The sequence below is a fragment of the Equus quagga genome, chromosome 5 (assembly GCF_021613505.1).
Source record: "Equus quagga isolate Etosha38 chromosome 5, UCLA_HA_Equagga_1.0, whole genome shotgun sequence".
Taxonomy (NCBI): Eukaryota; Metazoa; Chordata; class Mammalia; order Perissodactyla; family Equidae; genus Equus; species Equus quagga.
In genome coordinates this window covers 100130680-100158319 of record NC_060271.1, presented here as the reverse complement: position 1 = coordinate 100158319, position 27640 = coordinate 100130680, and the positions used below count along the sequence as shown (strand labels likewise).

Genomic DNA, 27640 nt, shown 5'->3' with positions numbered 1-27640 from the left:
CAGGACAGTAAGGGCACAAGAGGATCACGCACAGACCCCTGTGTGAATCCAGCATCCATGTGTGAGTTACGAGTGTGCCAGTGTGCAAGGGTGATGAGCCTTTTCTGAGTATGTGTGCGCACATGGGGCCTTGTAGCGTTTCTCTGGGTGAATTACACGAGACAGGGATGGGACATGGGTTCCAGGCGAGAACACTGTTTCCGCTGGGCTGTAGCTCGCGTCCTGCCTACCGAGTGTGGTATCAGGAAGGGACCTGCCCGTGAGTCCAGAGGAATGGGTTGGGGGCAGCGGAGCAGCAGCTCCCCCAGGGGAGTTTGGAGGAACAACTGCGTGGTGGACGCGGTGGTGGGCTCGGGCAGGAGAGACTCCACGCAGAGCGGGGGCTGACCTTATCCCGGGTCGCCAGACTGCATCTGCTTCCACCCACCAAGCCCTGTCCAAGCACCCCCTGGTTTTTCCTCAGATGAGAATTACACTTACATAAGCCTCTATTTTAAGCGTTGGCATGAAAGGAAACCCTTTCCGGAGCTGGGTGCCGAGGGTGTTGAGGCTGAGAATGCCGTGAATGCAGGAAATAAGGTGGCATGAGTTTGCAGATCGTTCCAAGAGCTGTAAACACCCAGAGCCCTTTCGTGGGGCTGAGGGAATTCCTCCCCCGCCCCCCGCCCATCTGTACCACCTGCCATTTCTGGTCTCTCCGCAGAGGGCCCTCATAGGCTTGCTGGAGCCTCCTCCAGGAATGGAGAGCATGCTGGCCCATCCTAAGGGGGGTGGTGAGGGGAGCGGGGCGGCCAGGGAGGGAGAGCAGGTGCTGCAGCCTGGCAGGTGGGAAGGGCCAAGGGGAGTACAGCCAAGACTCAAGTGAGGAGCCTTCCTGACCCCTCGGCCTGCAGAGCATTTGTCTTCCCAAACCTCTTCCCCCTCTCCCATCACATTGCCCACCTCCCGGAGCATCCTGGAGCATCCTGAAATTCTGATATGGTGAACCCTGGCTCTGTGCTCAGCAGTCCTGTCAAGGCTCAGGGAGAGTTCAAAACAGAGATAAGGTGAGGCCAGGGGAGGGGAGAGGGTGGGGCTGGAGCTTCCATAGAGCCCAGGCAGACAGCTCACAGTGGCATGTGACAGCTTCTTCCTGCCTCCTGGAAACGGAGAAAGTGCCTCTAGTCTAGTAACAGTGAGCTTGGACCAGGAGGAGAGGCCCAGAGCCAGGGCAGCGACTTCCCCACTTCTGTGGGTTGTGGACCTTTTGAGGAGATGAGGAAAGCTGGGGACCCCTCCTCAGAAGAATGCATCACACATGGAAGTTAGCTTTAGTTTCTAGGAATGCTCCTGGAAGTCCCCCAGTCTCAGGAGAAGGGGTCCCGTTAGCTTGGGGCGGGGGGGCGTCCGCCTCCTTACTGAGAAGTAGCCAGGCTCAGAGAGGTCCAGACACAGCCTGGCACATCCTAGGATCCGGGGAGCTGGCATTCCAGCTTAACACCTTCACAGATGAGTGAGGAGGGCACAAGAATGGACTTACAGGCAGGGCGATATGTGAGTTCTTCACACATGAGGCCCCATAGGCTGGAGACACTGGGTTGTACCCACCCCTGCATTCAGTGCCGGAGGTTGTTCTGGAAGCTCATTGTCCACTCCCCTCGGGAACCCTGCGCACCACGTCAGTCTGCATGGTTGGCCCACTCGGCCCTCAGAAGAGGGGCCAGACGTCGCCTTTGCCAAGAGCCTAAGGTGGGAATCAGGGTTCTGTACCTGTGATTGTGCCCAAGGGGTCTTCCAGGAGGTGAGGCTGGGCCGTATAAATATATCCGGCACCTCAGCCTGCAGGAAGTCCCACGGCATGATTTAGGGCGCTTTTTCTCTTGGTCTCCCGGCAGGCGGATTGGCTGTGTTGCTAGGTAACCAGCACGACAAAAAAAAAGAGCCGGCTGCTCCAACAGCGGAGTCCTCAGATGGCTCCTTAAATAGCAGCGTTTTGTGGTCTGTGTGGGGGTGGGACGTAGAGGGTCAGGGTTAGAGAAGCCTGTATTTCGAGGATGCAAAGGTCAGCTGCCCAGGGAAGGAGGCCAAGGAGAGGCGCGAGGCTTGCTGGGATGTGTGGACGGAGGGGCCGTGGTGGGGGCGCTGGGAGTGGTATTCACAGGAGAGGGTCTCAGGAGGAGTTGGGGGGGTCGGCAGCTCCTTGCAGCCCCTCACGCAGCCTCCCTCGCTGCAGCTCACGTGGGCACCCAGTGCAGTCTCCCGGAGCGGGTGGCCTGCTGACACCCTCCAGGACTTGGTCTCACACCCTCTAGTTTCCTGAAGGCTGTGGGGGAGGGTGGCGTCTGTCTTTTCTCCTCAGCCTTTCTGTGGCACCTGATAGGCTCCAGCCACCGCTGCTTCCCCTTCCCGCAGTGGCCCCACAACCTATAGCCCAGCACTGGGCACGGAGCAGGCCCTGGCTAAGAGCCCCGGAATTGGCCTGAAAGTCTGAGTCGGAGCCCAGGGAAGTCTGTCACAGCTGGGTGGAGAAAATCTCTTCCTTAGCTGGCAGAGAAAGGAGGGGTAGCTAGAGAGAGGCAGGGGGCCCAGAGTGGACACAGACCAGTGGGGTCCCAGGTCTGCGTCTTCTGGTCCCTCGCACCGTGCTGTGTGCTGTCTTCCCGAGCCCCCATTTCCGCAGTAGTACCACCAGAGTGCTGGGGAGGGTGCGAGGTCATTACTGGTGGGGAGCTCGGCCACAGTAGGGCCTGGCCTGTGGGAATCCTCGTGGTTACACCCACACGCCCCTGCCTATCTGGAGGTCACACGGGAATGGAAGTGTGCATGCTGGTGGAAAAGCACTGGACTCAGTCAGAAGGTTCCAGCCCTGAGTGTGTCTGTGTGTATATGTGTGTGTATCAGGGAGACAGAGGCCTCCTCTCTGACCTAGGTAGTCACCACAGAGGCAGGATAAGGCAGTGGTTACGAGCCTGGAGCCTAACTGTTCAAACGCCAGCTGAGTGGCCTATGGACAGTGTGGCTTTGAACAGGCTACTTTACTTCTCTGCGTTTCACTTTCTCTTTCAATAGAGACATAGCGCCTACCTTATAGGAAAGCTGTAAAAATTAAATGATTTAATATTTATAAAGCACTTAAAATGGCAGACTTTCTGTAAAGGGCCAGGTAGTAGACATTTTTGACTTTGCAGGGCAAAGAGTCTCTGGGAACTACTCCACACTGCCTTTGCATCGTGAAAGCAGCCATAGGCGATACTAGCATGAATGGGCGTGGCTGAGTTCTAATAAAAAAGCAGGCAGAGGGCCGGACTTGGCCTGTGGGCTGTGTTTTGCTGACCTCTGACGTACACCAATGCCTGGAGCATAGTATGATCTGGATAAGTGTTAGCTGGTGTTCTTCTTATTGTTAGTGGTAATGTCCCTGCCTGGCTCTGGATGCTCTCCCATACTGGCCCTCCCTCCACACTTGGCCATCCTCAGCTGGTCCAGTCTGGCCCCGTCTCCATGGCTGAAGCCCTGAAGCCTTAGGGCGTCCCCAGATTCCTGTCTGGAGACTCTGCCAGTTTAGCTTCTCTCCTCTTCCCTCTCTGCCAGCCTTTCTGCGTCTGCCTACCCCCTGCCACCAGCCCAGCCTCCTCCACATGGTCCCCATGTGATTTGGGCCTTGTCTTGTCACCTGTAAACTAAAGGTGTTGACTCAGAAGTTTGGGAAAGTCCCTTCTACCTCTAAGATTTCTGTGGTTCGCCTTTGAATTCCCTTTGAAGAGCTTCCATCTGTTGTTACCTTAGCTGTTGTCACATCACCTCTGGGCAAGGGTCACAGCCTCCATTCTCCAGACAAGGAAACTGAGGCCCGGGAGGGACTTGCCTGCCAGCACCACCTGGGCTCCTGCTGCTAGGCCCTCTTCCTGGATCTTGGGAGGGAAGGAGTGCAGAGCAAGGACTGGCTGTTAGGGAGCTCCCCCAATTGTAGGCACCAGGCGCCCAGTCTGTCACGACCCAGGGCTGCGAGTAATGGTGTTGCCTTTCTTTCTTCCTCAGTCAGCCTACGCCGTGTCGCTGCTGCGGGAGTGCATGAAGCTGCGGCCCTCGGACCCCACTGTGCCCCTGATGGCTGCCAAGGTCTGCATCGGGTCCCTGCACTGGGTGAGTGAGCTGCAGGAGAGGCGGGCAGGGCCCAGGTCCTGCTGGCTTCCTGCAGGAGGGTGGTGGCAGGGGGCATGAGCTGGGGGTGTGCATGTCTTACTTTGTATCTGAGGGTGCGTGCAGTGTGTATAGGGTGGGGGAGCATGGGAAGCTGTGTGGAGAAAGGCTTCTGAGAAAACTCCAGCCTCTGTCTCCAACAGCATGTCCCCAACCCAGGCTGCTGTTGGGTTTGTGATTCTGCCTTGAAATGTGGTCTCCAGGGAGCCAAATGCGGAGTCAAACGTAGAAGTGTCCCCACCTGCCCAGCAGTGGGGTAGTAGGCAAGACCTCGGAGTTACCTGGGCCAATCCATCGTTCTGGGGGCTTCAGACTCCCTAACATCCATTACATGAGGGCCTGCAAGGTGCCATTCTGACTGGTCAGAACCAGCTCTCAGCAGAATGGGAAGGTGGCCTCTTCTGCCAGCCCCCTCCTTCCTCTGGGCTCCAGCCCCCAGGTCCCTGCCTTGGGCCCAGCAGAGGCAGCTGACCTGTTAGGAGAAAAGCGCAAGGTGTGCCCTGTCCACAGCCATGGCTTTACTGCAGGCTCCTGAAGCGCTGGAGATGAACAGCATGGAGTGGCAAAAGAGCACTGGGCTGGGAGCCCAGACCCCCAGGCCTTGCCTTGGTACCTCCCTCCCCCCGGCTCCGCTGGGCTGCTGCTCCAGGCCTGGGGGCGGCTCTCGTGGAGGGGCCTCTGCACGGGTTCTCCTCTCACTGGGAGCCCACTTCCTGACAGCCTGGCTTCCGCAGGTCCACATCAGCCTCCTGATGTCAGGGGTGGTCCTATTTCCACCCTCTTGAGCAGCACAGAACAGTGCATCCTCTCTCCCACAAGTTGGCTGTCAGCCCCACCCATATCGCCTCTCTTCGGGCTAAATAGGCCCAGTTCCTTCATGTGGCCTCTGGGCCCAGCATCTCCCAAAGAGGAAGCTTCTGCCATACACCATCCTCCCCTTCCTGTTGTCCTGACACCCCTGCCTACCCCTGCGGTTGTGTGTCCAGCTTGTTCCAAGGCAGCAGGTGCCAGGCACCAGGTGCATACAGCAGGCGCTTCAGAATTAGCAGCCTCTCCAGCTCCTCCAGCCGCTCCCCCCTCCTTGAGTGTCCAGCCCTGGGAAGGGAGACCCTGTATTCTAACCCTTCCCACCAGCTCTCTCAAGGACCCCCTCCTGGGTCCCTGCCTCAGCACCCCCGTGGGCCTCGTCCCCTCTGCTGCAGAGAGGACTGACTCCTCAGCAGGAGGAGGGTAGGGAAACAGCACCTTCCCCTCTGACTTGCTGGTCCTCAGAACCCCATGTCTGCAGTGCCCGCATGGCTGCTGGCCCCAGGCTTTGTGCAATGTTCTATAAGACTGATCTCTAACACGCTCTAGGCATTTGGAAGAGGCAGTGTGATGAGGGGGGTAGGAGTTTCACTGCCCGCCCCCCTGTGTGGCTTTGAGTGAGGTACATAATCTTGCTGTGCCTCGGTTTCCTCATTTGTAAAGTAGAAATAATAGTAGTCTCTTTTTCATATGTGTATAAATGATACAAAATATGAAAAGGGCTGGACGGGTCAAGGAGGCTTCCTGGAGGAGGAGGCCTTGGACTAGGCTTGTAAGTCTGGGAAGGATCCCAGTAGGCCAGCAGCAGGCCCTTCTGTCAGCTTGCTTTCCTCAGCCCAGGATTAGCAGGATAACTTCTTGTTCCCCAAGTGTTTTTAGGGAGACCGTTAGCATCTTGCACCCTAGAGGGAGGGTACCTTTGGGATGTGGGTGGGACGTGGGTACTGGCAGAGAGGAGACACCCAGGCTGGGCACATGCAAGAGAGGGTGGTGTGAGCCAGAGGATGCAGAGAGGGTGGGCTCACGGCCCCCCAGCTCACACCACTGCGTGTTCCCGGGGCTCCTGAGAGGGACCTCAAGCCCATCACTAAGATGAAGCCCCAAATATCCACCTCGCCAAGGGTAAGGCAGGGGAGGGCGTCTGTGCTTCCAATGGCCGCCGGCTCTGTGACGGCTGTGGGTCCACCCAGCCAACGGCTGCCCTCGCCAAGAAGCCCTAAATTTAGGTCTGCGCGCCGTGGAGGAGCTGTTTCCCTCAGCAGCATAATTACAGTAATTCTGCACATTCAGATTACATGGTAATAAAATTAGGATCAAATCAGTCCAAATTGAAATCAGAGGAGTTAGGAGCAAAGTAATCAATGACAACGTAAATAGAAAAGCCCGAAAGGAAACTTAAACACGCAGACTTGTCATCCGAATCAGGGAGAAGGGGGAGCTGTTTAAGCTCAGCTGGGAAGCATACTTGGGTTTGGCGGCTGCTGGGAGCCAAGGTTTAAATCGGGTACAGGCTAGAGTGAGGTCCCGCTGGAGGGCCAAGGGGTGGGCTCCTGGCAGCCTTCCCTGACCAGGAACCTCGCCCTCTGCGTCTCCCTAAAGCCCCGTTTCCACCTGCCTTGGACGCGCAGCACATTGCATTGTATTTCTTGTTGTATGTGTGTTTCTTGAAGGCAGGAGTGCTCTCTTCCTTCTTGAAACCCCAGCACAGTTTTAATGCCTGGTGCTGATTGGGTAGGTCTGCTTGCCAATGAGCACAATCCCTCGGCAACGAATACTGCCTTATATGGTACTTGTCTTCCCAACTAGACGGGGAGCTTCTTCACTTACCATGTCTTGCACCCTGAGCCCCTCTCCCCCACAAAGAAGCCTGCACACAGTAGGTGTTTGTCCATATCTTATAGAATGGCGCCAGCCCCAGCTGGCTGGAAGGGATGGGTGTGGGAGGCCTGCATCTGGTTCGGTGGTTCTCTCTGGCTCCCTGGGTTGGCGCTGGGCCGAGAACAGGCTGTGGGTAGCCAAGGGCAGCCTGTTCTCCAAGGAAGCCAGGCACTCTCTGTTCTCAAGGCCACAAGCATGAAGAATGGGTCTGACTGTGGCGGGCAGGGGGGTGCTAGTGCTTGGGACAGGCACAGATCCCAAAAGGCGTCTGATGCCACCTCCGTCTCCTGCCTTCATAGCTCTTGGCTCACGTCAGCCTCCAGCAGCCCAGCCATTGCCCAGCCAAGCCCAGGAGCAGGGGACAGAAATCTGGGGGTGGACGATTTGGCCCAGGTTGTAGGAAGGGAGGCTGAAACTAGGACATTTGAAAAACAAGTTGTGCTGGGTGAAACAGAACTAGGTGGCCTCGTGCCAGAGGTGGAGCACCTGCTGTCCCTACATCCTGTCCTTGTGCCCAGAGCTAGTGTGGGATGCCCCAGGCTGGGTCTGAGTCTGAAAGCAAGGTTGTCCCTGGGTGAGAGTAAGTAGGGAGGGGCTGGACAAAGGGACCTGCAGGGTCACGTCCTGGCTGACATGGAGTTTGCAGCGGGTGGGAGAACACTGGCCCCCAGCCTAGCCTGAAGCTCCTCTACATGGGGAGGGTGTCCCAGGCTCTGACCCGTGACGGCAGTGTGTGGTAGCTTCCTGCCTCCACCTGGCCAGCACCTTGCCAGGGTCCCCAACCAGTTATTTAGGGCAGGAGGAAAAGGAGATGTAAATTTTTTTTTTTTTTGAGGAAGATTAGCCCTGAGCTAACATCTGCTGCCAATCCTCCTCTTTTTGCTGAGGAAGACTGGCCCTGAGCTAACATCTGTGCCCATTTTCCTCTACTTTATATGTGGGACACCAGCCACAGCATGGCTTGCCAATGTCTGCACCCGGGATCTGAACTGGCAAACCCTGGGCCGCTGAAGCAGAACTTAACCACTGCGCCACCAGGCCAGCCCCAGAGATGTAAATATTTTTTGATATCCCTCCAAACACAATTATTTAAAATTCATTTAACTAAAAAAGTTGAACCTCTCCTAGGATAAGAGATGGGGGTGTGCACGTGCGCTGTGTGTCACACACAGAGGAGAGGAGGTTGGGAAATGGAAATGCTGTCTTGTCCTCTTCCCGTGAGGGGGGTAGTAGGAAGAGAGCGGGCTTTGGAGGCAGAGAGGACAGGGTTCAAATCTTGGCCTACGTACTTAGCAGCCGGGTGACTTTGGGAGAGTAATTTACCCTCTGTGCCTCATCTGTAACCTGGAAACAATCAGATCTCCTGTTACGGGTGGCTGCAAACACCAGAGCTGAGGAGTGTCCCTGCTTAGCATTTTGTAGGTACCTGGTAAATGGCAGGTGTCCCTGTGACAGCCATTTCAAAATAGCATGCTCTCAGAAAGGATGTGCTTTGTGTTTTTGCCTTCATTTTTCAGATTCGGGGGTAGGCAGAGCCAGGCAGATGGATTAAGTATTTATGAGGCAAGGAAGAAAGAATGCCAGCTGTCCTGCCACTAGCTTGTGGAAATTAGGAAAAGTGCTACCAGGAGAAAAAAGTTCCTTCTCAGTAGAGCAGATAAGAGGTCCTGGGCCCTGTGGGAAGGGACTCAGGAGAAACTGGAGACGCTCTTTAAACAGAGCTCTGGGTTCAGAAAGGACCTTTCTCTGGTTCCCAGGCAGGGAGGAAGAGGCGAAGGTTCCAGGGGGACAACCTCTTTGGCCCACTGCAAGATGAATGAGACAGCCCTTGAAGTGGAAGGCAGCCCGAGCTGAGCAAAGTGTGCAGGCCAGAAGCCTGTCTATGTGGGAACCAAATTAGGAAAACTGGAGAGATGCAGGAACTTGTAAGGTCACGGGAACACTGTCCTTACTCATGGACAGCAAAAGCAAAGGGTCGAAACTGTATACCCTTCAATGCACCCTTTTCCCAAAGGGTCAAAAAGGGGAAAAATGAAGAACCAGAGACAGCAGCTGTGAATCAGGCAGCTTAGAAAGTTCCAGAGGTAGACTCAGGAGATGTGGGTCGGAAACTCAGTTCTGCCACTTACTAGCCAGGTGACCTTGGATAGGTCCCAAGTTTCCCTGTGCCTCAGACCCTTCAGCTGTGAAACACTTACTCCATCAGGTGGCTGCAGGGCCGTGAAAGGTCAGTTGGGCATATATCGCTCTAGAATTGCAAGGGAGGGAGAGAGAGGGGCTCTCCGTCTGAATTTTGTGCCAGTTAACATGGCTGCCATAGGTGAGGGAGGTGTTCAAAGCAGTGTCTCCCTGGGAGGGGAACATTTGAGAAGAGCTTTGAAAACCCCTCACCCCAGAAGTATTTTGATGAGCAAGGAGGGCCTCCTGCTGCAACCTGAGCTAGTCTTACAGAAGCAGCAGCCACAGCTACAGAGCCACCAACTGTTGACTTTTGAGGCCACAGGAGGAAGTGTCTGGGGACTGGAAAGGGCAAATGAGGTGGCAGGCAGGGAGAAGATGTCTAGGGTGCTCATAGATGGGCAGGCTCTGGGCTGCTCAGCCAACCATTTGGTTTCCAGATTGCAAGTAAGCCCCGTCACTGGGTTGTAAAATGGAACTCTTAAAAAAAAAAAATGAAATAGACGATCAGGGATTAGGTTGGAAAATATCCGAGAGTGTTCCCCATGGTGGGGGTGCGCATTGTGACAAGGGCGCTTTAGTGGTTCCCTGTATGTGTGTCCTGGACCATGGGTCGGGGTCAGAGAGTTGGACCAACTCGGCATGGTGGCCTGCATGGTTGTCCTTGAGTAGATTCACTCCTTTTCTGTAACTAAGGCTCAGGCCAGAGACAAAAGGCAGGTAATAGTGTCCCCTCTGGATTCCAAGAAGGTCTTTGATGCCACTTCTTAATTTGTCATTGAGGTCATGTAGCTATGGGAGAGGGACTCACATGGCACTTATCACACCTGTTAGGCTGAGATTTAAAAACATTCTGGAAAATTAAACTAATTACAGGTATAAAATTGCAACTAGTAATAATAATAGTTTACATTTATTCAGACACCACTCTGAGCATTCACCATGTCTTCCTCTCATTCGGTCCTCCCAGCAGCCCTATGAGGCAGACACTTGTTATACCCATTTTACAGAGGAGGGAACTGAGGCACAGCAAAGTGGAGTGACGTGCCCAAGGTCACGGTTACTAAGTAGCCAAACCAGGATTTGAGACTAGGAAATCTGGCCCCAGAAGTTGTGTTCTTAGCTACTAGGCTGCCCTGCTCTGTGTGGAGAGCTTATTCATGGGTGTGGAGCTGAGTCTGGACTTGGTGGGATTATAGTCCTTTAGACCCAAGGTGGCAAAGCTACATTCCCAAGGGCTTTAGGATTCCCACTCTTGTCTTGGATGAAGGGGAACTGTGCATTATATATATAGTGTTTTCTTGCTTTTTTTTTTTTTTGGAGGAAGATTAGCCCTGAGCTAACATCCGCTGCCAATCCTCCTCTTTTTTTTTTTTTTGCTAAGGAAGACTGGCCCTGAGCTAACATCCATGCCCATCTGCCTCTACTTTGTATGTGGGATGCCTGCCACAGCATGGCTTGCCAAGCAGTGCCATGTCTGCACCTGGGATCCGAACTGGTGAACCCTGGGCTGCTGAAGCAAAACATGCGAACTTAACCGCTGCGCCACTGGGCCAGCCCCTTTAATATATATATTTTTGTTGTTTTAAAAATATTTTATATTTAAAATACATACATGTTTTGAAGTGTTTTTATTTTTGCTGTGACAGCATTTTTCCCTTTTGTGGCTAGAGCACCCATGTATAGTAGTACTGTATGTTATTGCATTGTATACTGTCATACTTAATAGAATTGACAGTATTTCTTTTCCTTCATAATCACTGCACTGACTCATGTGCAGAAAGCTGCTTTGTGATAGGTATTAGAAATCCAAATAGTGTTGGCCATGTAGGAAAATGGTACATTAAAGCCTTATGAGTTTTATTTGAGACAAATCCTGATTCCATCCATAGAGATCATTTTAAATTACATAGACAAAGGCGGGCAATTACTGGCCAAGGAAGGCTACTGATCTGGGGATCAGAGTGGACCACAAGTTAGACAAGCTAAGGATGTGTGTTTTCACTTTTTAAAGCTAAAAGATGGTGAGATCTATTAATCTAGCATATAACGTGTATGAACTGGGGAGTAACTTTTCCCTCTTTCCAGTAATTGCTGAGCCTTGTTCCTGGCGCCCTTTCTACATGGGTTGCAGGAGGTAGAAGCTGGCGTTTGCTGAGTAGAAGGACATGGCCATGGGAAGAGTGTGTAGGTTTCTGGATTCTTTTTATAACTTGTACTTGATGGTTTATAAAAAAAGCTGGCCCCTGTTTGAATGGTGACGCCTAAGGACGGCGTGTGAGTTGGGCCACATCAGCATGGGGTGTGAGGGAGGACACGTGCTGTTTGCTCACTTGCCCTCCCGTGGCGCCTCCTGTCCCCCCTGCGGCTGTGAGGTCTTCTTGGACAGCCCCAGCCACATGACTGCCCCTTTCTTGGAGCTCCCGTAACCCCCTGCCAGCACCACACAGGGAGCCTTAATTAAGAGCCACCTCATCCTGTGGGGTCTCACCCTCCTTTGTGTCAGCTCACAGGGATTCTGTGCCTGTTCACCCAGGTTTCCTGCCCCCTTGTCACTGGGCATCCCAAGCTGGGCCCAGCACCGAGCCTGGTACTTCGGAAGCCTCAGTGCAGCTTTGCAGGGAGGAGCAGTGGGAGCAGGGGCTCCAACTCCCCATTCTGCAGATGAAGACCTTTGAGGCCCAGAAACTGAGTGACTTGCTCCAGGCCCCATGGCTATCAGCACTGAGCCGGGATGAGAGCCTGTGTGTGGGAGCTTGTCCTCCAGCTCTTTCCTCTCACCCTGGCTCTGACTTCAGGCCCCCACAGCCCTCCCAAGTCCTGCTGGGCCAGGTGCTCCAGGAGACGGATTTTAGCATCTGCAGCCTTGGGCCCAGCCAGCCAGCCAAGGCTGGGCAGCAGGCAGCTGTGGGGTTTCCTGAGCCACTACCTCTCCCGAACCCCAAGTCCTCAGGCCTGTGGTGTCAGAGGCCCCGCTCCCCAGACACCCTTGTCCTTTCAGTGACCAGCCCACCAACCTGAAGGTGACCCGCTGCCCAGGCCGGCAGCTTGAGCTCAACCATGAGGGGCCTGAGGACTGCCTTGGCCAGCATTTGTCAGGGATGGTGGTCGGGCCACAGAGGGATGCAGCCCCCTCCTGCCATCTCTTTGGGCTGTCAGCTCACCGTTCTGCCTCTCCTGTACTTGGGTTTTATTTTTTCCCTTTCTGTTCAGTCGGTTCTCTGCTCCTTCAGCCTTTTTCTTGCACAGTGCTCACCACCACTGAGCCCAGACTGGGGACTCGGCCCAACTCGCCTCCCCATGGCTGATGGCCTCTGTCTCAGCATCTCAACTCCACATTCCAGGGAGGGAGAGTCCACTGGTGCCCCAGCTGCAGCCCGTGGTCAGGCCGCAGATGCACAGAGTGCCCCTCTCATGCTGGGTGGGGTGGGCCTGGGCAGGGGCACACTGGCTTGGGTGCCAGAAGCCAACTTGGGCTTGAATTTAGCTCCCCAGTTGGCTGACTGTGTGGGCCTCTACTGGGGGAAACACCCCACACAAGGGGCCTTGACATCCGGGTGGCAGTGGGGCTTTGGGTGTGCTTGCCTCAGCCTCCTTGCTGTGGTGTGCGTCCGATCTTTGTGCTTGGTGACATGAACAACCAGTATACTGCCACGCCAGGCACGTGGGCAGATGACGTTCCTGGGTTCAGTAGGAGGGAGAGGGCATTTCTTGGAGGCCTGTGGGCCGTGATGGGCAGGGCTGAGGCCCCCAGCTGTGCTCTGCCTCCCCAACAGGCCTGACTGCTGTGGGTGCCCCAGAGGGCTCGTGAGGTCTGCCCTATGTGTGCCCTTCTCTTAGTGTCACGTGTTGTGTATGATGCTATGTGTGCACATGACCCACGCCAGCTGGTCCCTTTCCAGTCCCTCCTGCTCCCAGTACAAAAACAGCCCGAGGCCTTTTTCCCCTGAAAAGTTTGAGCTCCCTGTTTCAGGGAGCGAGCTCACAGAGGGAGCCAGAGTGGCAGCCTACCCAATCTGCGGCGTTGGTGGTGTCCCCGAGGCCCAAGCCCAGAGCCCTGCCTGCCCCCCCATCCCAGCTTCCCTGTCTCTGCTGAGCTGGGCAGGGACAGACACAGGTACCTCCAGAGGCCAGATGAGGAAAGAGGCTGGTCTAGTCCTGGGTTCCTGCTCTCAGCAGAGGAAAGGTTAGGGAGCTGGGATCCTGGGGCAAGCTTTGTGAGAGGTAGTGCCCTGTGACCTTGAACATAAGGCCCCTCGGTGGGGGAAGGGGTCCAGGGAGTCACTGGTCAAAGAAACAGCTTTGATCTTCCCACTCAGTGGCTGTGTGGCCTTGGACAAGCCACCTGGCCTCTGTGGTCATGCTGCCCACCCATGAGGAATTGCAGTTCTGAGTGTCCTAGGCCGGCGACTATGAGCAGCTTCCCTCCCCAGTGACCTTTGCCTCTCCTCTTTCCAGCTGGAGGAGGCGGAGCACTTTGCCACGATAGTCATCGACCTCGGGGAGGAAGCTGGTGAGTTCCTCTCCAAGGGCTACCTGGCGCTGGGGCTCACCTACAGCCTGCAAGCCACCGACGGTGAGTGCCAGGGCCGAGGAGCCTCTGCTCGGGGTGACCCAGGCCTCCTAGTGGCCTCCCAGGCATCTTGTCCCACCAGTGCCCACCCTCCAACAGACCTCCATCAACCTGGGGTAGTTGTGTGCATGCACATACACTTTGCCCGCTCAGACTTCATCGCTCTCAGACATGCCCTCTTTGTGGACCCAGTTCTTCCCACCCTCCAGGCCCAGGCCCAGCTCCTGCGGAGCCCGTGCTGGTCTCTGCCTCCGGGAGCCCCTGTGGGGCCTGCAGTCTGTAACGCGCCACCAGCCCTGACCCACAGCGTCTTCATTCTGGTTCACCTTTACCCTAGGCCTGGCTCTGATCCTCTGGGGCTTTGAAACCCCCTCCAACACATGGCATAGAGCTGGGTACACAGCAGGTGTTTAATAAATTCTTGTGCTTGGCGGATAGATTCCACTCCTGTCTCCCAGAGCCTGGCATTCTGTCCCCAGCCCTGCCCGCTGGGCAGCGTGTCCCCCCATGGGTCAGGCAGCCCTCTGCTTCTGTATCTTTGCCGCTTGAGGGAAGGGAGTGATGGCCCCACCCAGAGCAAACCCGGAATAGAAATTGGCCGCACCCACACTCCCTGGATGCCAGCCCTGGGCGCGGGCTGCAGAGGCTCCGCACAGCCAGTGGTGACAGCACGTGGTGCTTGCCCAAAAAGGGGAGGAAGAGGTGAGAGGTCCTGGTGCAGCCAGCTCCCTGTTCTTTGGAGACAATGGTCACTGTTTCTTCCGGGTATTGATGAGCCTGCAACAGGGAACAGTGGGGTCTCTCCACACTGGTCAAGAGAGGGAGCTGTCGCCCCTTGGTCAGAGTCGGGTCTACTTTGAGCCAGGGTCCTCCTGTGCCTTTAACCCTCTGTGGACTGCATTCTCAGCCCTGCTGCACACACCCCGGGCCAGGGCTGCTTTATGTGCTGGCACCTCTGACAACCTTCCTGCTGCTCCTGCAGCAGGACTGGTCTGGGCTGGCTAGAGCCTGGACAACAGGTGTTTGAAAGCTTCCCAGGTGGTGCACCGTGCAGCTCAGGCCTCGAACGCTGTCCCACCGCGTTTAAAGTAGGATTCAGCTTACCAGAAAGGTGCCTGGTTCCAGTTAAAGCAAGAAGTCTCAGGGGAAAGTAGAGGTGACCGGGGGGCTGGGGGGAGGAGAGATAGTGTTCAGTGGGTGCAGGCACACTGTTTGGGATGGTGAGAAAGCTCTGCAGATGGAGAGTGGTGATGGTGCACAGCATTGTAAATGTACTCAATCCCCTGAATTGTACACTTAAGATTCATTAAAGAAAGAAGAATGGGGTCGGCCCGGTGGTGTAGTGGTTAAGTTCACATACTCCGCTTCAGCAGCCTGGGTTTCACCGGTTCAGACCCCAGGCATGGACCTATACACCACTCATTAAGCCATGCTATGGCGGCATCCCACATACGAAAAAAGAGGAAGAATGGGCCGGCCCAGTGGCAGAGTGGTTAAGTGCACACGTTCCACATTGGAGTCCCAGGGTTCGCTGGTTCAGATCCCGGGTGTGGACATGGCACCGTTTGGCAAGCCATGCTGTGGTAGGTGTCCCACGTATAAAGTAGAGGAAGATGGGCACGGATGTTAGCTCAGGGCCAGTCTTCCTCAGCAAAAGAAAAAAAGAAAAAAAGAAAAAAGCAGCAACCTTGTGGGTAAGGAAGCTCAAGGAGGCGTATGACCAGAACAGAGGTGGCAACCTTTCTCTCAAGGCTGGGGCCTTTCAGAGGGTCACGGTGGCCCAGGTGGCAAAGAAGGCAAAGAAGTAGAAGGACCTGTTGTGCCAAGAAACAAGCCAGGAGGCTGGGGCCAGGTGGACACCCCACCCCCTCCCCTGGTGACTGGGGCAGCGAGTGGCATCACTCTGGAACTGCTTGAGTACAAGCATTTGCCAGACAGGGCCCTGCTGGGGTCTCTTCCTGCAGAGCTTGTGTGCCCTGGGATGGGGCAGGTGGGTCGGCATGCCATCAGCATCCCTCATGGCTCTGTCCCCATCCTGTCTCCTGCAGCAACTCTGAAATCCAAGCAAGATGAATTGCACCGGAAAGCACTGCAGACCCTGCAGAGGTGAGGAGGACCCGAGTCACAGCAGAGACACTGGGTGGCCCATTCACGTGCTTTATCTCAGTGGACCCTCTGGTATAGACAGAGCACAGGTTTCTAACCCCTTTTTCTTGTCCAGGAAACTGAGGCTCTGAGAGCTCATATGGGAAGCAGGGACAGGCTTTTGGGGTTGGGTGGCTGGGTTGAGCCCTTCAACACTGGTGGAGCCGCCCTCCGCCCCACACTCAGCCTCTGCTCCTGAGCTCAGGGCTTTAAAATGGGAATAAGAACGATTATTGTTGTCATAATTGTGTGAGATAAAGCAGGATAAGCGCCTTGCACAGTGCCCTGCATGTAGCAGGGGCTCAAAAATGGTGTTCACCTCCTCCTAGGCCCTCCCCACCCAAGGGCTGTGAGGACCCACCACCCACAGGCCTCACACAGATTTCCTGGCAGCCCAGGGGTCAGGGCAGGGGGTGGGCGGCAGGAGGCAGAGGAAGTCCCTCCCCTAGCAGCAGCCTCCGTCCCTCAGACCCATCCTTGCTGAGCCCCTCTCCCCACCATGGCCTTGGGCACCCGCCCCCGAGCATCCCTCCTTGCTCTCTCCTCTGGTCCAGTGCAGGGCTCTTCCCTCTGATCCCCGTGTGTCTTGCTCCCTCCAAGCACTGAGGTGAAGCTGCCGGGGAGGGACCTGCCCTGGACTCCTTGTGCTGGCTTCATGGGAACATGTAGCTCAACCCTGCTCTGCGGCAGGTTGTTCCCGAACCCAGGGAGGTGGGGGATTCCCAGCCTGGCCAACACCCTCTGAGTTCCCAGCGCCAGCTCTTCATTCCCGAGGCTTCTTGCCCAGAGAGACCATCCCCAGCCTCTCTACCTTCGGGGAGGTGTTCCCTTCTGTCTTAGGGTGGAGAGGGCAGACTCTATATGAGGCTAGAGCAGGGTCACAGCCAGGCTAACAGCTGCCCGGAGGTGAGGAGCATCCCGCACACACCCCCAAATCCTACCCTCCCAAACGGACCCCCACTTCAGCAGAGCCAGCCCTTTCAGAGCCTGCTGCCCATGGGCTCTCTGCCTGAGCCATCGTCTCCTGGCTGGGCATCCTTAAGGTGGGGCAGGGCAGAATCCCTGACATTTTGCCCTGCAGCAGCCCAGCACAGGGCTGGCATGCTGGAGGCCCAGGTCACGCTGGTTGCTCACCATTAGTGACTGACTTGTCACTCCCTTTCCCCATACAGAGCCCAGCAGCTGGCGCCCAGCGACCCGCAGGTCATCCTCTATGTCTCCCTGCAGCTAGCCCTCGTCCGCCAGGTGGGTCCTCACAATTCCTATCCTCCAGGTTCCTGGGGGCTACTGATTTCTCCTGGCACCACTGCTTTTACTGGCTGTGTGGCCCTTTGCAAGTGATTTGACCTCTCTGAGCCTCTATTTCCTTATCTGCTATGTGAGCACCGTTGTACTCCACTTCGGAAGGACCTCGTAAGGATCAAGTCAGATAATGTGGTAAAGCTTTGGCCCATGGTGGGTCCACAGGAAGGGATTATTCTCTGCCCTCACTCCCTCTAGAACATTTCAGTCTCCCGAGAAGTTGATGAGTGACCCCTCCGAGTGGGGAGCAGAGTGACAGGCATATGGAACTGTTCCTGTGTGATCCCAAAGCTTTTCCCTCACCCTGTGGACACCACTCTCAGCCTTGGTCTCTAGGATCTGTTGGGGGCCTCCCATCCACTGCCCCCTTCACCCCACTGGGACCACCACCACCACCCACGGCTCTCCAAGCCGACTTGCCTTCCTTCCCCAAGCTGAGCAGCTGAGCTGTTGGTGCCAAGAGGACACTGCTCTGTCCAGGGAGTGAGGCCAGAGAGTCGCCCACCAAGCAGTCTGCCTTTCAGAAAAGAGCCAGGGCTCCGGCCCCCAGGCCCTTTAGACTCTCTGCTTTCACAGTGTGCCTCGGCCCTCAGGCTGATGCTCTGTGCACACACCCGGCCTCTGAAGCAGGACCTCTCGGTGGCCTTGACCCAGTGAGTGTGGCCTTGGGACTGCTTGGGGACTGCAGACAAGCCTGGACTCCCACAGCTCAGCTCTCCTCACCTGTGCCTGCAGGGAACCAGGCTGGGCTGCGGACTGTTGTAGAGAAGTCAGCAGAGCCCCCAGCCTCTGGGGATGGCCAGGTGATGGGCAGCCCTGGCTAACACGGGTGCTGCTGTACCCCCGCACTGGCCTGCATGAGCCCCACATCTGATGAGGAGGGTGCTATTGGCCCCATTTTATAACCTGAGGGACAGAGGCGCTCGTGAGCTTGGGGACTGGGGACTGGCGGACCAGCACTGAACCCAGACCCCACCCTGCCCCAGTTAGACACCTATGGGCTCTAGGGATCTCGCTGCCCCGACTTGTATGGACAGGGCACTTAGAGCCATCCGCCGGCCTGGCGGTTGGTCTTACTGGTCTCTGTCAACCTTTGGCCTGTGGTCTCATCTTTGGTTAATTCAGTGAGCTGTTTCTCTGCCTCCAGGGTCTCCGCCTCCCCGTCACTGCCTGCCTCACCTTCCCCTCAAGCCCTGCCTCGGCCTGGCTTTTCCCCTCACTGCACTCTTATTCTCATCGCTGGGACTCCTTGCCACTCACCCCGTGCCCAAACCCTTGTGCCAGTGCCTGTGTCTGCCCTCACCTGATTTGTCCCTTATTGTCACTGTGTTCCTGACTCACTCTGTCTCCCTCTCTGAGTTCTCCTTCTCCACCATTTTCTCCCCAGCAGCCCTGCTGTCGTTCTCTGCTTCTCTCCTCTCCTCTTATACCTACCCCACCCCTCCTCCCCCCCCAGGCCCCCCCCCCCGCCCCCCCCTCCCCCCGCCCCCGCCCCCCCACTATGCCATGGGTCCTGACTTCCTGGTCCTGGATGAGGCACTTGGTACCTCTCTGCCACTCCCTCCAAGGAGCCTCACCTTGCTCTGGTGCTCCCAGGAACATGGACGGAAAGATACCTGAGACCACTTTATTTTTAGCCCTCTGTAAAAGAACCAGTGCTTTTCTTGCCATCAAGTTCATAATAAACCTTTGGTGATGCATTTTTTAATATCTTTAATTATTCAGCCACCTCTAATGAGTGGCGACTGTCCTCCCAGAGAGATGGCTGAGCCAGGCCAGTGGAGCCTGGTGCCCAGTTTCCTTGGGGCCCCCAGATCTGGGTTGCCTCGTGGGTCGAGGGCCCCTGAGTGGACTGTAAGCTAGACCGGCCCTCTGGGTCTTTGAGGCCCTCTGGCCCATCCTGCCCAGAGCACGTATGGCTGCCTGAGCAGTGACAGCTTGGATTTGATACCCAGCTCAGGATAATGGGGTCTGCTCTGGAGAATCACCAGGGCAGGAGCAGCCTTGGGGAGACATGGACAAGCTAAGCCAGCAGCCACACTGACCTTAGCTTCCTCCTTCACTTTCCTTGACCTTTCCACTAAAGAAGGTGGGAGGACTCTGGGCCTGGCACTAGTGCCCACAGCCCGTGCCAAGGCCAGGTGGAGACCAGGCAGGAGCCAGGGACACCAGGGACCCAAGGTCCCGGCTGGCCTGCACCATAGGCCCCTAAGGATCATGGGAGGCTGGTGTCTGAGGTTTGGTAAGGAGCAAGATTTTCTAAAAAAGACTCCTCAAGGTCCTGGGAAGATGGGGCCCTGACATGGAGAGACCTATTTGTTAGCTGCCTGGGCTTTGAGGGGCTTGACAGGGAGACTCACGTTTTCAAAGTGTGTGGTAAGTCCTCTGCTGGACATTTCATACATCGTCTTGTGCTCTCAGCCCCTGTAATGGGGTGGCCATGATCCTCCTTCTGCAGCTCAGGGAGGTGAAGTACCTTGCCTAAGGCACCAGCTAGGAAGTCGCAGAGCTGGGATCCACGCTTCATCTGACCCCAGAGCCCAAGCTCGTGCCACTGTGAGCCTCAAAGGAAGGGTATTTATCTGTCAGCCCCACATCAGGTGACTTTTCCCCATCACTACAGGGACACGTTCAGACAGGCTGGCCTGGCCACCTCTGGGTCTGTAACTAGTGGTCTGGGTGGCCTCTCCAGACAACCCCCACTCCTCCAGTTTAGGAAGTGCTTCCTGGTGTCTTCCAAATTCTTCATGCTGCCCTGTAAACCTGCTCCTCTTGGTTCCAAAGTGGGGACAGCAGTGGCTTCCTGGGCCTGACTTGGGACAGCAGATCTCTCTGACCATGTGTTTGGGGTATGCTTTCTCATCAGAGCACCAGCCCTGCCCCCCAGTGCCTGGGGTCTCACTTGAGTCTGGTGCACTCTCCATGGCTGGCGCCTGGCACTGAAGTCCGGGGGGAGGTGTGAGCCTTGGGGAAGGTCACTAAGGTGGCAGTTTTCTTTGGCAGATCTCCAGCGCCATGGAGCAGCTGCAGGAGGCCCTGAAAATGTGCCGGGATGATGCCAACGCCCTCCACCTGTTGGCACTCCTCTTCTCCGCCCAGAAACACTACCAGCATGCTCTGGATGTTGTCAACATGGCCATCACGGAGTATCCCGAGAACTTCAAGTGAGTTCCCTGTGGATACTGCTGGGCTGGGGGGCTGGCAGGCCACAGACACAGGTGCCCGTGCACGTCCCACCCTGCCACGTAGCCAGCCAGCACACACTGATTAAGTGCCCACTGCATGCACACTCCCTGGCTGGAGAGACAAGGCAGGGTGAGGACCCATAGGGTTGGAGAATGGTTCTGGTGTTCTGCTCCAGGAGGTGTGTGGTGAGTTCTGTATGACAACTGCAGGCTCCACAGCGGCTGCTTAGACCACAGAGGAGACTGTGCTCAAATACACATGCTTGGGCTGCTCCCACCCCATCCCGGGCTCTGCACTGTCTCACACCAACTCGTGTGACTTAATGTTAACCCTGGCACAGCCAGCCAAGGACAGGATTCTAACACTCGCTAGGCTGGCGGAGGCCAGGTGAGCCATCCTGCCTCCAAGCAGGCCACGGGCAGTCCAGGGTGGTCCTGTCTCCCTCCATCCTCAGCTCCTCCATATGCCCTGTTTACCATGTCACCCCATGCCCCTCTCTTTGGAGCAGGGTTCACTCTATCCTTGACCCAGGCCACGGCAAGTAGGTAAGACTAGACCCTCCTGCCCCCACCTATACACAGAGGCCCTGCTCCACCCAACCAGGACACTGGGGAACAAGAGCCCTGCTGGGCCAGCTGAGGCAAGAGGGTGCGATGTTCTGCGGGAGGGAACGAGGGGGAGGTTGACTTTTGATTTCTGCCCTCCTCCCCTCTGGGGCAGGTGACCTTGGGTGTAACAGACCTTGTTTCTCTGGATACTGTGAGCCCAGGATGAGGGGGCCCCTGAGCACCTGCACTCTTGCCCCATTCTACCTCAGGGTCTGAAGCGAAACCATTTAGAACCAGCCAAAGGCTGTCCTGCTTCAGACAGCAGAGAAGTGTGGCCCTGGTCATCCTGGGAGGTGCTTGTGCTGGCAGTGGGAACAGGTTTGCAGGAACTTGGTGAAACTGGTGGGTGCCGCAGTGGTGCTGGGAGATGAAGGGAAGCTGCAGTTGTCCCAGCCCAGGGAGGTTCCTTCACGTGGGGAGCCTGGGCTTCCCCTCTGTCCATCCCCAGACCGTCAGGGACAGAGCTGACCCCTGGGGTGAGGCTCCAGTTTCCTGTGCCTTTGCCCTCCCTCAGAGGGCCCCGCAAGTGGCTTTGCCTGTGGGCTTGGACTGCTGGGGATGGCTTTGTCATCACCAAGGCTCAAGAAAGGTGCTTTGAGAGTGGCAGTGTGCTAACCACAAGGTCCCCACTGGAGAGGGAGCCCCAGGGAATAAGGCCAAGGGCAGGCATTCATCCTGCAGGTCAGCCCTGCTACCCTAGTCCAGACTGACCGTCCACCCCCCAGCACCTGACCCCTGGCACCACCCGTCTCCCACCGTCCTGGCCCAGGGAGGTCCCAGCTGCCCACAGCCAGGGGTGAGCAGAGACAGGGCGTGGCCGGCTCCGCATAGCCCGTTCCTTGTGCTCAAGATTCTGCCCCGACTCTTGGCCTCCACCCTGCATTTGAGAGGTTAGTAAAATTGAAATCACTTCACTTTAAAAGGCAGGTAGCTTAGGGCGGGCTAAAACACAGCTGTGTGGACAACGGATTAGTTCCCTTGTTGGGGTAATCCCGAGGGCAGTACAGCAGGGCCTATGAAAATACACGAAGGACAAAGGTCCTGCTCTTCCAGTAACAGTCACCTTTCTTCCAAGCTCCATCTTCACGCCTGTCTGGCAGGATCTGACCTGCTGTCCACTGCTGGCCACTGTGTGCGTGTGCGTGTGTGTATGAGAGTGTGTGTGCCTGTGTGTGAGTGTATGTGTGTGTTCACTCTGTTGTCAGGCTTCGTGGAAACAGACGCTGTCATGAAGAAAGGCTCAGAATCCTGCAGGGCGGCAGGGGGGTGCTCCTCGCCCAGCCCCTGAATCAGAGTATATCACAGAAGAAACAAGAGTCTAGGCTAGGTGTCAGACATTGTTTTATCAGCAAGTCCTTTTTCCAAGTGAAATCTCACATGCAAGTTGAGAATGTGAACAGATGGGAGCAGAGCTGTCCCAATGGAAGCGAGGGAAGGGGACTCGCACACTGCCCACTTGGCCCCTCCTTGGACCCTTGTGCCCAGGGACGGAGCCTCCCTTTCCAGCATCTGGGTCTTACTGCGCAGTGTCCTGTCCTAACTCCTGGGCTGAATGTTTTCTGCTAGCAGAATCATCTCCCCTGGCCTGATGTAGGGAGACTAACACCCCTTTTTGAAAATCTGCTTGGAGCCCACACTGTGTGAGGCACAGCGGGAATGGGTTTGTCCAGTGCGTGGATCCCTCTGGCTCTCCCTCAGCTCCCCGACCCCACCCCAGGGGAGGTGCCTCCTATCTTCTTCCTCCATCCTCCCGGGTTCTTGGGCTGGGTGAGGAGCCGTCTTCTGCCCCCCAGGCTTCCCCCTACTCTCTACCCTTTCCTCCTGGCTCACTCAAGTGCCTTCAGTAGGAAATGCTTCACTCATGGCAAGTGTCTTCGTAGGGGAGCGGGGGACGTGGGCCTTGCCGTGAGGTTGGTGACTCTCCCAGGGAGGCCCGTGGGTGGACTTCCTGGCCTCCAAGAACACCTGGACCTGAGCTATGGCATTTGTTCCTGTGTGCATGTATTCAGGGACATGGCTTCCGGCAGATCCTCAGAAGGGCCCTAAACCCAAAAAAAATGAGAAGCCTCAGTACAGATTGTGCTGTTTGTCAGTTTGCAGGGTACCTGTGCCCCTCTGTGTTGGCTATGTCCCCCCTACTTCTGCAGGCTAGAGCCTTCTAAATGGGTAGCCTCCACATGGGCACAGAGCTGCTGCATACAGACACCACAGAGGCGCTGCAGGGGCCTCAGGAGCTCTCGGGCCAGGGCCGTGGGCTGGCAGCAGGGAGACCCATTTGAGGTCAGAACCCAGGGCAGGAAAGTGAGTGCCAGCTCCTGAGGCCTCCATAGCGTTCTTCTGTTCCTCTGTCACTGCAGAGAGGCCGGCTGCAGAGCATTTGGGGATCAGAGCATCCCGTCCCCAGGGGTGCCTCGCTTTGCACAGTCTGCCTGTCAGGCGGTAGCAGGTGATGGAGAAGCAGTGGTGGGTTCTTTACCTCTGAGCCACCCTCACCTCTGTGACTGTAAGGAGCTCTGTCTTGGCCTGAGCTGGCCCTAAAAGGTTACAAAAGTAACTGGAATTCTGGGCTCCAGAACTATGAGAGAATACATTTCCGTTACTTTAAGAAAAAAACAATCACCTTAAGAAAAAATATATATATATTTATGGTTGGGAGTGGGTGGAAAATCCACCTACCACACAGCTCTGTGGAGTGACTATAGGATATGACCATGGCTCTTTGCAAATAAGTCAATACTGTTCACCACAGATGAAGCCCCAGAGTACAGAAGCCCATGGATTAGCAGGAAATGTCACAGAGTCCATTACCGGTCAGGGATCACTGAAAAATGTCATTGCTCTTCAACTGAAACTGCATCCTGCTTCTCCAGCTGCTCCCTACATTGAGGACAAGCTGTGTGTGGCTCCAGCTGTTGCCACCGCAATTAATTAAATGACCGGTCCAGTAAATATCACTTCAACAAAACAAAAAAATCAGATTCCCTTCACCTTGACGTCAGTGTCCCCAACAAAGTCTGCGTTCTGGGGCACTTAAAGGTCTGGGTCCGTCTGCCAGCGAGTGCCTCCCCAATGCCTGTCCCAGGTGGCTGAGGCCTCTGAGAGCCTTTTTTTTCTGCACAGCCTGCCTTTGTGAAGGAAGAGGCTGGCAGGCCTGTGTCGGGTGGAGGAGGTCTAGCCCGGGAGGATGCTGGTGGGTGGAATGGACCCTTTCCCCATGTGAGGGCCACAGTGAAGTCCCTGCCCTCATGGGATCGTGCCTGTCACTTACCTGTGCCACCTCCAGGAACTTGCTCCTCCTTTCTGTGACCCTGTTTTCTCATCTGCCAAAAGACTGACATCTTTCGTGCCCCTCTGCCTCCAAGGTCTATTGTGAGACTCAGACAAGAGAAGGTCTCACAGTCGGTTTATAGTTGTGTTCAAGGGCAGCAGTGTGGAGGGGTCTGGAAGATGGCCCACAAACAGTATAAGACTGCAACATGGGACCCGAGGGGAGCAGTGTGCACCGAGGGCCGAGAGGTGGAGGAGGGCGCCCCATGCGTAATGGCAGGGTGGCGGAGCGGGGAAGCCCCGTGCAAAGGTGGTTAAGCCCCTTGGCTGCGCAGGAGGCCACCGTTCCTACAGTCAGTCTCAAGACTCCTGGAGGAAAACCCAGCTTTCGTGGAGTTGAACTTTTGAAAATCCTCCTGAATTCAAGGATTAGAAAGCAAAGCAAAGAGGATCTTGATTTCCGTGCTGTGGGATGACCTTTAGTTAGTGGAGCTTGGGTTTAAAAAGCAGAAACGTGCTGAGGCAGAGAGTGACAGCCCCGCAGGAACAGTGTGAACCTGGCATAGTAGGAACCAGACACCCTGAACAGCCTCCTGAAATCCTGAGGGCTTCCGACTAAGCCCTGGACACATGTGCTGGCCGGCCTGTTCCTGGCCAGCCTGAAGGGGGCCTCAGGGGGGCAGCAGGCTCCCTATTTGGACCTGGGTTCCAAGCCAGGCGAGGCCAAGGAATGTAAGAGGTCTCGTGCAAGCTTGGAGATGCCTTCACTGGTCCTTTCTCCTCATCCTGGGTATGGGAGGCAGCTGGGAGGCCCAGCCTGGGAGGGGCAGGAATATGGGGTCAAGGGGGACAGGCCGCTGATAAGCATGGTCCCTGAAGCTGCGGGCTCCGTGGGGCATTGGTTTTAGGTAACAGATTCCTTGTGCCTTAGTCAGGCTGCTTGTAGTGAAGGTCACCATGGTAACCAAACAACATTCCTGGGCTAATGATGGGAGCTTTCCAATAACCAGCCTGTCAGTCACTGCCCCCACCCCATGCCTGACAGCCTGCCAGACTGGTTTTGAAAGCCCAGACCATCAGGCTGGCTGGAGGGAGGCAGAGGAGCCAACTGGTTTGCCCATCCCCTTCCACGGTGGCAAGGCCACCTCCTCTTAGGAGTTTCTGCCCCGCCCAGCCCAGGTCCTGGGGGACTTGAAGGTCCTAGAGGAAGGTGTGTCGGAGCCCCAGGGAACACTCCCAGCACAGAAACGATACGGCCCTCTCCACAAGCCGGCTTTCGCTGTGTATAAACAAATGGAACTGGTACAGCCATCTCCCTCAGGAAACTAGGCTGTTTTGGAAAATGTTTGAGCTGATAACTAGGCATTAGCTGGGCCAGACCTTGACTGAATCCAGTTAAGGCTAGTGTTGGCCTCAAGGGCACCTCTCTGATCTACCTGGCCTGCCTCACCTTCTTCTCAGGTTGCGTGTGATGTATTTCTCGTGCATTCTGCCAAGCAGAAGGGATCAGAGTCCTGGGCTTCTGTTAACATTTCTGAGTGAAACCCCGTGTGTTTATTGGACGTTTCTTATTAGAGACTTGTAGTAGATCAAAAGGATGCTTAAAATACCAACGCTTAAGTGAGGGGCTGGAATCAAAGGTATTAGCACAGACATAGTTCATCACTTTGCTGGGTTCACTAAGCATTTTTGGCTGCCACAGTCCCCATGAGGACAAGAGCCATGGTTAAACTCGCAGGCCACGTGGTTGAGGGAAGCGCTAAGCCAGGCATGATCGTTGGCACCCGTGCTCTCTTCCCCAAAGGTCAGTTCCTCGTCGGCTAAGCTGGTTTGACATTCAGCATGTCGCTTCGCTTGTTGTTCTGTGGAGCCTCCTGTGATCTCACTCTGTGTGACCCTGCTGTTGGATGGAGTTCTCAGTATCCCTGTAGTGGTCTGCTTACCCTCAGCCCAGGAGGGTAGATGACCCTGGTTATTTTGTTTGTTTGGGGAAGAGAGAGGGGAAAGAAAAGCAGGCAGGTATTTGCAGGTTTTTCCAAAAGGAATTCTTCATTTGTTTGGAAGTGGTTTTAGCCCTTTGCCTCCTGGTCCTCACTCCCTGACCCCTGCTTGTAACAGCTGGAGGCAGGCGCTTGGCCCAGGGTGCACTATTCTCCAGCAGGAGTGGCCCTGCCCCAAGACAAAGCTTTTCTGCCCCTGGGAGCAAGGGTCGGGGAGGGGCATTCATGCCCATGAAGCAGGGCTGGCCTCCCCTCTGCATGGGTGGTCTTCAGGTCCCAAGGTCTGCTCACTGGGCAGAGATTACAGACCAAGACCAAGGTGTGTTTTCTTGGTGTCTTATACCGGGCTGGGAGCCTTTGTTCTACCTGAGGACCTTCTTTCTGGAAGTTCTTCCACCCCTGAGTGTTTATGGAAAAGCTCTGTGTGGCTTGTGTTCATGTCTTTCAAGATCGAGAGTTTGTGTCTGGAGAGTCGCCTGGAGGTAACTGGAGGTGGCCCACAGCTGAGAAAAGCGGGGCCCACTGCTGGAGGCCCAGGCCCGCCAGGTCAGCCGTGGGTCAGCACAGATGAGAAAGCCTTGCCGTGCAGCAGCCACAGGGCGGGCCATGAGCGCTCTCAGACCGGCCCTGAGTCTGTTCTCCAGGAGGGGTAGGGCGTTCTGAGCAAGGAGGGGCTAACTTCAGGAAGCAGAAGTTTGGGGGCTGGTGATTTTAAAGCTTCAAAGTAGGCTCACTTTGTTTTTGTTTTTGTGTGTGTGTAAGGAAGATTGGCCCTGAGCTAACATCTGTTGCTTGGGGAAGATTGTTGCTGAGCTAACATCTGTGCCAGTCTTCCCCAGTTTTGTATGTGGGACACCACCACAGCACAGCTTGATGAGCAGTGTGTAAGTCCGTGCCCGGGATCTGAACCCGCGAACCCCGGGCCACTGAAGTAGTGTGCATGAACTTAACCTCTACGCCTCTGGGCCAGCCTCCTCAAAGTAGGCTCACTTTGAATGAATTCATTAAGAGCTGGAGGATCAGCCTGAGCCTTCAAACGTTAGGGTACGTGGGTCAGTGTAATCCTTCGGATCCAAGGAGAAATCATTGGTTTTTAGGGCTAAGAAGAGATGCCTTAGGGTCCTTTCCATGTTGGGGGTCAGCCGTCAGAAGGTAATAGAGCTGGGCCTCTCTCTGGCCCTCTCCCTTTCAGGGAGGTCACGCCTGTTAGAGTTGCTTTAAAATAATACCCTCCAAGAACACGTGTGTGAGTTTAGCTGGTTAATTGCCCTGGTGGAGCCTCTCCCAGAGGCATGGAATTTGGAGGAGTCTGGGAGGCCCCGGTGCTCTGTGCTTCCTGGACTTCCCCTCCAGGGCCTGGGCCCCTCGTGAGAGCCAGGTGACTACAGCCTGAATAGGGGTCAGAGGGTGGGCTGACTCCTGCTCAGAAGGGCTGCTCCCCCCTTCCCCCTGCCCACCATCCTGTCCTAGGGGGAAGGCTTCTGCGCCTGGTCGGGCTGGCCCCTCCCGCCCACCTC

At 55.9% G+C, this 27640-nt stretch overlaps 1 protein-coding gene across 4 annotated transcripts in view; it reads left to right on the top strand.

Annotated features, from left to right (window-relative positions):
* The window catches only part of TTC7A (tetratricopeptide repeat domain 7A), a 121295-nt gene that overhangs the window by 59533 nt on the left and 34122 nt on the right, over window positions 1-27640 (top strand). For 3 of the 4 annotated variants that reach the window (XM_046661738.1, XM_046661741.1, XM_046661742.1), the window contains 6 exons: window positions 1642-1728; window positions 4018-4122; window positions 13501-13618; window positions 15664-15721; window positions 16933-17005; window positions 20066-20226. In XM_046661738.1, the coding sequence (XP_046517694.1) occupies window positions 1642-1728; window positions 4018-4122; window positions 13501-13618; window positions 15664-15721; window positions 16933-17005; window positions 20066-20226 (602 nt within the window). The remainder of the gene's footprint in view (window positions 1-1641; window positions 1729-4017; window positions 4123-13500; window positions 13619-15663; window positions 15722-16932; window positions 17006-20065; window positions 20227-27640) is intronic. The other variant, XM_046661739.1, reaches the window with a different exon arrangement.